The 12,009-nt window shown below is 41.9% G+C and overlaps 1 protein-coding gene across 4 annotated transcripts in view; it reads right to left on the reverse strand.

Annotated features, from left to right (window-relative positions):
- Positions 1-12,009, reverse strand: part of LAMA4 (laminin subunit alpha 4) — a 151,158-nt gene that overhangs the window by 90,112 nt on the left and 49,037 nt on the right. For all 4 annotated transcript variants that reach the window (XM_044924414.2, XM_044924413.2, XM_025294727.3 and 1 more), the window contains one exon: positions 9,631-9,711. In XM_044924414.2, coding sequence (XP_044780349.2) covers positions 9,631-9,711 — 81 coding nt within the window. The remainder of the gene's footprint in view (positions 1-9,630; positions 9,712-12,009) is intronic.

Here is a 12,009-nt window from a genome sequence, read left to right on the forward strand (position 1 = left end):
CAGTTTTTTGATGTAATCGTAATGATGGTGTATGTTCAGTCGCTTGCATTGCATCTCATGGCTTCAACTAAGTAAGTTTATTTAGTTACCATAGACACCCAGGAGGGAGGGCACCCAGGCCTGGCATTCTGAGGTTTAGAGGCTAGTTTGATTTCCCAGTCTCGCACAGCCAGGAAGTGACAGCATATGACCCAGACCCTCTGACCCTGATGTTCTTTTCTTCACTCCACCCTGGATCACACTGCTGCTGCTTTACATGAATGAGTGAATTCAACCAACAGAAGGACAATTCATGTCTATTTTGTGTAAGGCATGGAGAGACAGGAAGAGGAAAAACACACAGCCTATGCACTGAAAGAACAGGAAAGGAATTAGGCATAATTATACAAACTCTAGATACCGAGGACCATGAAGAAGATAAGAATGAATGTTAAGTGCCACACAACCCACAAAGAGGAAACGTTTGATACATTTTGTTATTCATACTCATGTCTCTGTACCTCTAGTTTACAGGCCCTCTGGTCCCCAAGTCAGCATACATCATTCCTCTGTGGAACTCACGGCTGGATTGAATTACTATCCTGGGCTGCAGTCCACCAAACAGAATATTAGGATTCTTAGGCTCACTAAAATGGGATGCGGATCTGCCACCTCAGTGTGCAACTGGGAGCCTGAGGTCCAGGAGTGAACGGACTTGTCCAAGCTCACAGAAGCCAGATGCCAGTTACTTTCTTTTCTCTGTTTGATTCCACTGTTTTTGATCTCCATAGGCGGTCTCCTGGTTTTCTACAAGAGAAAAACCAAACTCTCTCTTCTCTAAGTCAGAATCTCAACCACAGTAGAGACCTACTTTGAGTTACTTTGAATTTCAAGAACGTCTTTTGGTGGCAGTCTCACAGGCAACTCTAAAGTCACAGTCCCAACTTCAACCCTACAGATGTTCTAGCCTGAGAACGCAAAGGTTTTGTACTAAGCCCCCTCTGACTCCAAGTTCATAGATGAGAAAACCAGACGATGAAGAAGCTGGATGACTGGTTCACCACTACACGGCTCAAGCATCGAGTGGGACTCCCAAGTTTATACTCTTTCCAGTCCACAAGTATGGCATTAATGAGTCAACTAATTAACCCATTAATGATGTAACAGGTGAGTAATTAAATGCTATCTGTTAATATGCCTAATTCCTGCCCTCTAAGAGTAAATTACAAAGGATACAGAAGGACCAGGAATTGGATTCAGAGTCAGCACTGGAGTCCAGGTACCCAGGACTGGTGCACTTTTATTTGCTCCTGTAATTTCATTTCTAGTTATACTAATGACTTTATTCACTCAGAGAAAATAGAGCTGATAAATATACAATGCAAATGAAAAAACAGTGACATATGAACTTTGTCATTTCAGTCAGTGATCATATCATTTGGCAAAATGAGGGGAAAAAATATGCTTTTTGAAAAAAACATTTTGGTCAAAAAATTTTTTTTGATGAAAAATTATTATTTGGGGAGTTTTTGTAGTGTTTTCCCTGTCCTCTGCTCTTTCTCCTTTGCTTCTCTTCCCAGGACTACATTCTAGCCCTCACTGAATGCCTTTATCAAAGATACCAAAATTCCCAGCCCAGGTGGCACAAAAGCTTTTCTGAGGAGGACATGGCTCTATAGTCATTTGGGTTAAATTAAACAAAGAAAAAAAGTATCTGTTACACAGTAGGTGCCAGATAAATGCTCTCCACTTCTCTACGAAAGACTGGGAACTAAAGCTGCTGCTGCTGCTAAGTCGCTTCAGTCGTGTCCGACTCTGTGCAACCCCATAGACAGCAGCCCACCAGGCTCCCCCGTCCCTGGGACTCTCCAGGTAAGAACACTGGAGTGGGTTGCCACTTCCTTCTCCAATTCATGAAAGTGAAAAGTGAAAGTGAAGTCGCTCAGTCGTGTCCAACTCTTAGCGACCCCATGGACTGCAGCCTACCAGACTCCTCAATCCATGGGATTTTCCAGGCAAGAGTACTGGATTGGGATGCCATTGCCTTCTCCAGGGAACTAAAGCTAGGGAAGTATAAGTAACCCATTTCAGGTCACAGGGCAAGAATCCAGAAATGGAGCAGGCAAGAGTAGGGCTTATGAGAAGAATTTTGTACAGATAACAGGTCTGACAGCTTAAGTTTGAAAAACATGATGCCTGCATAAAGAATCAGACTAAATCACCAAATCATAATATGGTGCACGTTCAGGCGCGTCTGACTCTTTGTGAGCCCATGGGTTGTAGCCCTCCAGGCTCCTCTGTCCATGGGATATTCCCAGCAAGAATACATTTCCTACCTTAGGGGATCTTCCCAACCCACGGATCGAACCTGAGTCTCCTGCCCTGGCAGGCAGACTCTTTACCACTGTGCCATCTCGGAAGCCTGAATCATAATATAATCCTCAATAAATGTTAGCTTCCTCGTTATTACTTTTTTTCTAACTTCAAGGTCATTATCAAAATCATTGTCACTTTCATCATCATGGTCTCTGATGATATTATGTTCAGCCTTTCCTGTTAGGATTTTCAGATTCCCTTAAATTTACTTTAATTTGCTCCATTCTTCTTTCCTGATCCTTAAGCAATAAGAGCCACCTAATAAATCCTCATATGGTTTCAGCATGTCTCTCGATCCCCCAAAGAGCTGAATGGATGAAGGTACACTGTTAAAGCTGCCACAAGAGACAATATGGACTACTTAGAGCATGGATATCATATATTTTGAGTAACTGAAAACTCTTCATTGAACAATGAGGGTCAATTGTGTGACCTTAGATTAAATCTCCTCAAGGATCTGAGTCTCAGGCCCCTCCATCTTTAAATAAAATTTACTACTTAGGAGCAGAGGGAAGGTCACTCTGAAGGAGAATGAGATTCAAAACTCCTGTCCATATGATTGTTCATTTTATAATTATTTGCATCAGAAGATAACTTACATCTGCAACCTCTATTCAATTCTGGGTCTTTGATTTTCCAGGCATGGGGTGAGAAGTAGGGTGTCAAATGGTGCAAGAAATATCTGACTCTTGTCACTGCGTGGAGTCTTTTTAAAGGAATAATAAAAGTTCTGGGATTTTTAGTAAAAAAAATTTTTAAAGTTTACATTACTGAAACAAATGTAACTCAGTGCCTACAATATTCTAGATACTGTAATGGGGGAAGAATGGAGAGAGACATAAATAAGATACTACTGTTGAGAAGCTCACAGTTCAAAGAGATTTTTAAAAATTGTTTGACTTTGAACAAATGGCTTAACCTCTCTGTGTCTCACTTTCTTTTTCTGTAAATAAGGATGAAAATGGTATCTCATAGGATTTTTCTTTGAGGTTTAAATGCATCATTGCCTGCAAAGAAAGTGCTGACAACAGTACCTGGCATACAATAAGCACTAGTTAATATTCCTGATTATTTTTACCATTATCACCATGATCATCATCTAAATGCAACAATATGTGGCAGGCTCTACAGCTGGTGTTAAGAGCAGCAGGTCCAGTGTGGGGAGTTTAAATTATCAGGTGAGAAAGGGCTTTGGGAAGAGATAGGCAGGGCCCAGAGTAGGCTAAATAACTCAGACCTTACTGGGAAGACCAGCATGTTTGAGCTATTTTGCACAGTACTAAAGAGGCTCATGTCTTTCCTATTTTAGACCAGTGTTGCTCAAACATGTATGTTGTATGCATCCTTGTGAAAAGGAAAACATTTATACAGACTATCTCTTCCAGTGTTCGCTTAAATCATCCTTAAATACTTCAAAAAGAAAACTAAGTGTAGCTCTTTATGTCTATGACTCTTATATATCTTGAAAAACCAGAATACATTTTCCAAATAAAACACAACAAAACTATAAAATGAATCAAATTCAAATTAACAGCATAATTCAGGCAACAGATGATGTTGTTGCAACTGAATGACCATTTACAATGTGAGATGGTAGAGGACTGTTTGACTGCAGCATGCATGACCTGCCCTGTGCTGTGTAAGGACTCAGTTCAGTTCAGCTCAGTTGCCCAGTCATGTCCAACTCTTTGTGACCCCATGGACTGCAGTTTTCCAGGCTTCCCTGTCCATCACCAACTCCCGAAGATTGCTCAAACTCATGTCCATCGAGTTGGTGATGCCATCCAACTATCTCATCCTCTATTGTCCCCTTCTCCTCCTGCCTTCAATCTTTCCCAGCATCAGGGTCTTTTCCAATGAGTCAGTTCTTCGCATCAGGTGGCCAAAGTATTTGAGTTTCAGCTTCAGCATCAGTCCTTCCAATGAATATTCAGGACTGATTTCCTTTAGGATTGACTGGTTTGATCTCCTTGCAGTCCAAGGGACTCTCAAGGGTCTTCTCCAACACCACAGTTCAAAAGCATCAATTCTTTGGTGCTCAGCCTTCTTTATGGTCCAACTCTCACATTCATACATGACTACTGGAAAAACCATAGTTTTGACTATATGGAACTCTATTGGCAAAGCAATGTCTCTGCTTTTTAATACACTGTCTGGCACCCCACTCCAGTACTCTTGCCTGGAAAATCCCACGGACGGAGGAGCCTGGTAGGCTGCAGTCCATGAGGTCGCTGAGAGTCGGACATGACTGAGCGACTTCACTTTCACTTTTCACTTTCATGCATTGGAGAAGGAAATGGCAACCCACTCCAGTGTTCTTGCCTGGAGAATCCCAGGGACGGGGGAGCCTGGTGGGCTGCCGTCTATGGGGTCGCACAGAGTTGGACACGTCTGAAGTGACTTAGCAGCAGCAGCAGGCTGGTCATACCTTTTCTTCCAAGGAGCAAGCGTCTTTTAATTAAATGGCAGCTGTCACCATCTGCAGTGGTTTTGGAGCTCCCCAAAATAAAGTCTCACTGTTTTTATTGTTTCCCCATCTATTTGCCATGAAGTGATGGGACTGGATGCCATGATCTTAGTTTTCTGAATGTTGAGTTTTAAGCCAACTTTTTCACTCTCCTCTTCTACTTTCATCAAGACGCTCTTTAGTTCTTCGCTTTCTGCCATCAGGGTCATGTCATCTGTGTATCTGAGGTTATTGATATTTCTCCCAGCAATCTGATTCCAGCTTGTACTTCATCCAGCCTGGCATTTTGCATGATGTAGTCTGCATATAAGTTAAATAAACATGGTGACAATATATATAGCCTTGACGTATTCCTTTCCTGATTTGGAACCAGTCTACTGTCCTATGTCCAGTTCTAACTGTTGCTTCTTGACCTGCATACAGATTTCTCAGGAGGCAGGTAAGGTGGTCTGGTATTCCCATCTCTTGAAGAATTGTCCACAATTTGTTGTGATCCACACAGTCAAAGGTTTTGGCATAGTCAATAAAGAAGTAGATGTTTTCTGGAACTCTTTTGCTTTTTCTATGATCCAATGGATGTTGGCAATTTGATTTCTGGTTCCTCTGCCTTTTCTAAATCCAGCTTGAACACGAGGAAGTTCATGGTTCACATACTGTTGAGGCCTGGTTTGCAGAATTTTAAGCATTACTTTGCTAGTGTGTGAGATGAGTGCAATTGTGCGGTAGTTTGAGCATTCTTTGGCATTGCCTTTCTTTTGGGACTGGAATGAAAACTGATCTTTTCCAGTCCTGTGGCCACTGCTAAGTTTTCCAAATTTGCTGGCATACTGAGTGCAGCACTTTAAAAGCATCTTCTTTTAGGACTTGAAACAGCTCAACTGGAATTCCATTACTTCCACTAGCTTTGTTGGTAGTGATGTTTCGTAAAGCCCATTTGACTTTGCATTCCAGGATGTCTGGCTCTAGGTGACTGATCACTCCATCATGGTTATCTGAGTCATTAAGATTTTTTTGTATACTTCTTCTGGTATTCTTGGCACCTCTTCTTATTATCTTCTGCTGTATGATGACTCAGTTTGCCTCAATGTCATGTCTTTGGACCTCCAGCTGTCTGTAATGTCTCACTGACACACCATCAGCCATTAGCTCTGAGGCAGATAGATCCTCCTCTATTATAACATGGTACTACAGAATGTATAGAACATGTTTCAGTGAACTTTTTTCCCTTCGGGATTATCACTGAAATAAAACACAAAATTAAGAAAAAACTCGCTGAGAACCCATGAACCTCCACAAATATTTCTGAGGACATCTGTGGCTCTTGGGTCCCAGTTTGGGAAGCACTATTTTATAGTCTGTGGGTGTGGTATCAAAGGTTGAAACAGAGCAGTAGTTCACAAGCCAGTGAGACGATTGCTGTGAGAACCCAACGGGGAGTCAAAATATGGGTCCCCAGCCTCACCTGAGAGGTCTCTTTTCAGTGGGGCATGGAGGGGTTTAGGCAGGGCCCGGGAATCCAAAGGTTTCCAGGAGATACATACACAAAGTCAGACTTGAAAACCACCTTTGATTAAAAGATCTCTAAGTGCAGAAACACCCAGTGCATTCTTGTTTGGACGAATGAGATAGCCATACAAACCAGCTACATATTTTGAAAAGATCTTGTGGGCGGATTTGAGTTTACAAATTAACTGAAAACATATTAGATGAAGTTTAACTGGAAAAACTTAACAATCTGATGATTAAACTCAAAACAGAGACCCCCCTCCCATCAGTTCCAGAGTCAAAGAAATCACAAGCAGCTGAGGCCACCTCCTGTGAGATGACCCAGCCCCTATGGGAAGGAAATCTCTCCTTCCACTACAGTTGTGAAGAGCCTCTGCTAGCCTTCTCTTCGGCGTTTCCTTTTTTCTGTCTGGCAATCAATGCTTTTGAGGTTTGTCTCCTCCCCTAGCTTTGACTTCTTTGAGGACAAGAGACCATATCTTACCTCCACTCCACCACAATCTGTTTTTGTGGTCATTTCTATTTTGAGGAAGAGTTCCCTGGATTATCAGGTCAATTTTTAATGTAAAAGACCTCAGTACATTCTCTTTAAAACAGCAGGGTGTGAGGAAGGATGGACAGGAAATATGAAGAAATTTGCTCTAAGTGATCCTCCCCTAAAGCAGATGAAAGGTCTTGGAAGAGACGCTTACTTCCAGCACCCCTGTAGATGTAGCCTCCTGTCAAAGAGAATCTAGTCAACAGATTAACCATTTTTCTCCTCCATATCAGAAGTTCATCTAGCTCATTAATCATCATCGTTTAAAATAGGACACTCTTAGGAAGACATTTGGGAAAAGCAGAATGGGAGAAGAATACAAATGTTTAGCCCAAACTTTCCAAATCCTGGTTCACCTGCAAAATGATAAAATATGAGAACCTCTAAGGGTAGTTATGAGGCTGAGGGAGGACGTAAGAGACAATCATAGTAAAGGCACCATTTCTAGTTAAGGAAACTGAGATTTAGGGAAACAAGCCAACTGGTCCCAAGCACACATTATGCCAGTGGTGGAAACAGGACAATAGGCACAATGACTCACACTCTCACCAGTAATTATTATTGAGCATTTATTAAGTCCCAGGTGCCATACGAAGAACTTCACAGTATTCCTCACACCAGTCTTATGAGGTGGGTATTTTTCATTTTTTTCCTTTCTAGGGACGTGGAAATTGCCACATAGAGATCAAATAACTTACCCAGGAGAATCACAAAGGGATCGCAAAGGAATCCAAAGCCGAGAGATGGACTCAGCCAGGCTGACGCTACATCTCAGCGCTTTACTTCCACCTCCCAAACTGGTGCTCTCCCCTCCATCCTATCAATCCAGGTCCAGCTAAGCAGCAGATCTCACTGAGCCTTGCTGATTAATGCCAGGTTCCAGGAGCCTCCAATGTGTGCCAGGGGATTTATCACCCACAGCTCCACGTCTGAGGGTACATGCTGTCTTGTGCCAGGCCCCCCACTGTCGCCGACAGAACCCTATCCACACCCCTGTGTGATTCTGTAGAACTGAGCCCTTGGGGACCAGATTACTTCACTTCTGGGGGAATGTGTGTTCAGTCAGCAAGACTCTAAGACTATTAATTCCCCTCTCAGGAGCCATCCAGCACCCATTAGCCAGGAATATTGCTCAATCCTTATCAGACGAAACTGAGTTTAACCTCAGACACTGATGAGAAGCTCCATCCCTGGCTGATGAACAACCTCTCACATCCCTGGGGAGCCAGATAATGAGTAAATCAGATGGTTCATGTTCCTGGGCCCCCACATACAGAAAAAGCGTGTCACCAACAGTCATCAGCCGAAGGTCGTCTGATCATCTCTAGCGGTCCCCCTAAAGGATGACTTTCACATGGTCTCTTAGCTTTCATGATCCTCTTCCCTTACAGTAAAAAGGGGGAAAATCCCACAACTCTTTAGCAAAAGAATTATCCATATTTTGCATATTTAACAATTACAATAACAATCTCCTCAAAATAGAGATTTTCTATGTTCCATAGACACTCTGGCTTTTTCAAAACAGTTCCAGAGCTACACTTTGAGACATGGAGGGTGTTTTCTTTGGATGTGAAACGGTAATTAAGGTTTACCTTTTGAACCCTAGGCTGAGTCTGTGAGCCCCACCAGGGCAGTAGGCAGTGTGCTGTGTGAAGTGAGCACCCCACGGCCGTGGGGACATGGGACTAGACGTCTGACCCGTCCTTTCTGGCCCTTCCTTCCCTGTCCTGAGGACACCACGCATCATTTTGCTGCCTAAACACATGGGGAGGCCGACGTTAATGGCATTTGTGTTAAAAATAAGAAGGCCTCTCTGTGAGACTCTTTTAGTGAAAGCCCTTTTAAATTAGAAACCTGTGAGCAGCTGAGGGAGGATGGGAAATATCTTGCCAGAAATCATTTGGTGGGAAGCCGTGCAATCTAGTTTGCCAAGTCCTTTCCTGTTTGAGCAAAGCCCAAAGCAACTTAAAAACGTGTTAGGTATAAATACCAAAAAAGGCATTCAGAAAATCCAAACTCATGGAATTACTTTTCAGGAGAGGAAATGGTATAAAAAATAGGTTAAATAATAGGTTTGTGCCTTTTTCAATGTATCACTGTTAACTGACCAGTTAATAAAGGAATGCCTGAAGAAGTCTTTCTTTCTCCCTCTCTTTTGGACATTAATTATTGTACTACTAGTTCTCAGTGAGAGAGAGAGAGAGAAAGGACCGTTGCCAAAACCATCTCTTCAAAATACAGACATTCATTTTCCTCTTTCCTTACCCATTTATCCTGCGATGTAGCTATGGACACCTATGGAGCATTCTTTTTTTTTTTTTTTAAACTAATTCACTTACTTTTGACTCCACGGAGTCTTTGTTGCTGCTGGGCTACTCTCTAGCTGTGGTGCACAGGCGTCTCCTTGCAGTGGCTTCTGTTGTGGAGCACAGGCTCTAGACAGCACAGGTTTCAGTACTTGTGGCACACGGATTTAGTTGCTCTGTGGCACGTGGGATCTTCCCCACCCAGGGACTGAACCCGTGGTCCCCTGCATCGGCAGGCAGATTCTTATCCACTGGACCACCAGGGAAGTCCCTAGGGAGCATTCTTATAGCTGTATCTACAGCATGGGGCTTGGGAAAGTTCCCCTAAAGGGTTCCGAAATGCTATCCCTCATTGCTTCTTAAGACCTATTGAATGAGAGCATGGCAGAACTGATGAATGTAGGAAACAGGAAGTTTCCTTTTACTATCACAGAGCATACGGGTGTTCAGGAACCTACCTTTCACAATTAGGTCCAGCATAGTTTTCTTTACAAATACACCGAACAGCTCCGTTTTTCCTATAGCAGGACTCTGCAAAACTAGAATTGAAAGAGAATATTAGAAGTCAATTCCATACATCACTGAAGAGGCTGTCTTAATTTTGATTAGATCATCTCTACGTTGGTCCCCCTCAAGGTCAAATGGGTGTGATTACTTGCTTCATTTAAATTAAATCTCCCTCCTTTTAGGAAAGCTTAGAATATCAGGCTCAGACAGAAAGTGACACACCACTGGTGACACCATTGTCTACCTCATTTATTTTTCCATAGAGGCATTTCATTATTTTGACTTGAAACAGTGGGAATTTGTAGAACATCACATATATTTGTGTGTGTGTGTGTGTGTGTGTGTGTGTGTGTGTGTGTATGTATTTAATGCAAGTCTAAACCACATATTCCAAAGCTGGATACAAAATAAGCAAATTTTACCTGTGATTTTAGATTCATATGAGAATTTTCTCTTTTTTCCATCACTTTCTGTGATGTTGAAAGTTTCCCTCTTTTTTCCTGCATTAGCTCTCTTTCACTCTTCAACGTCATAAGCCAGTTCTAAACTATGCTTTATAATCTCCACAGAACTTTAATTTCTTTCATGTGTACCTTAAGGGTTGGGAATAAAGGGTGCAGGGACTGGCTCAACTGACCAAAGTCACAAAGCAAGTACTCAAGCGAAAAATAGGACCCACAGTAAAAGGATTCTAGTCCATGAAACCCTCTCTCTTGATTCTTCTTTTTTTGATAATAAAAAGTAGGACACAGAACAGAAAACAAACAAACATTGTTTCAGCAGAATAAATATTTTAATTATCAAGGCAGGGAAATGGAGTATTACTCTATACGTTTTGAAAATTCTACGTTGACAGGAATCTATCCCTATGAGGATGGTATACAAAATTTTAAAGACTTTTAAATTAGTTTTGGCTTAGGTAGTGTACAATTCATGGAGCGTGACCTGCTGTTCTCACATTTCTGCATGTATCAGCAAAGACCTAATGGTCTTTGGAGGAAAGCAAATGGATATGTTTGCTTTGTGTGAATACATTTATAAAATCAATCAGAAAACAACATGTGCTTCTCAGTAAAAGGCAGTACACACAATTTATTTTCTCTAGCAGTTTGGTTAAAAACACTCCAATGAATTACATTTCTTTGGCATTTATCCTTTATTTTTCTTGTTCTTATTCCTCAGCCTCCTTAAAGAAACACCATCAGTTAAGCCTCCAGAACATGCATATTTCTTTGAAGATGTTCCACCCAGTGGCCCACCCATGGCCTGAAGGAATGAAATATCTGCCTGGAGTTATCTTCTTTGAGCTAACGTCCTACTGTTATGAACAGATGACATTTCCCTTACTTGGAGCAATTATTAGTAGACATGGAGGATGTCTGGCCAAACCCCAAATAAATAACTGAGCTCTGTGTAAATGCACCCTGGGAACAGCTATGTGACCACTGGTCTTGGTGGAGGGAGACTCAGGGGCAGCAGGGCCATCGAGAGCTCCTTTTTTGGTTTTTCATCAGCATTAACTGTTTACATTTTGCTTAGGCTAAAGTCTGTTTGGAGCTAGGGAAATGAAATCACTGCGCCTTTCTCAGGCCACACTAACCACCATGGTGCCCTTTCCAAGTGGAAGGGAGTCATGCTTTTGAAAAACCCTCAGGGAACTTAAAGGAAAACAGACTCAGCACTGTTTGTTTGCAAAACTCCCTCAAGCATCACTTGCTTGCTTTCAGATGTGGCTCTTGTAACTGGGGATCCAAATCCTGGGTCTGTAGGCTCAACTAGTGAATCTTTCTAACAGAACTGAGATTCCACACATGGTGCCTTTCTGAAAGCTCAAATAAAAGTCCTGGCACTTTGATTTTTATAGAAAGCAGCAATATGAATGATTTTTATAGAAAGCAGCAATATGAATTTTAAGAAAAGCTGGAAGAGGCAGTGGGGAGTCTGATTTTATATGATATTTGATTAGTATTTGAGATTAGTTAACTCAGTCAATAATAAGGCCAGATCAAAGACTAGCACTTTATAGGATCCAGGCCAATTTGTCCTATTCTAGGATTGCAGACTACTCCCAGCTTTTTGGAGCCAGTTTTCTCTCCGAAGGGATTCAGGAAATAGAACTATTGCCACTACAGAGAAAGCAGATCTCTCCTACCCTTCCCCATTCCTCCATACTCTCACATATGTTCTTTACTTACAGCTTGTATATTTTTGCTTTTGTGTTAATTTTCAACAGGTTTTTTCATCTCAAATCTGTCCTCTAGAAACTTCAGCTTTTATATCTATGAATATCTGTGAATATGTACCCAACTGCACAATCCATTCCCTAAGTC

This window comes from Bubalus bubalis, chromosome 10 (genome assembly GCF_019923935.1).
Source record: "Bubalus bubalis isolate 160015118507 breed Murrah chromosome 10, NDDB_SH_1, whole genome shotgun sequence".
NCBI lineage: Eukaryota > Metazoa > Chordata > Mammalia > Artiodactyla > Bovidae > Bubalus > Bubalus bubalis.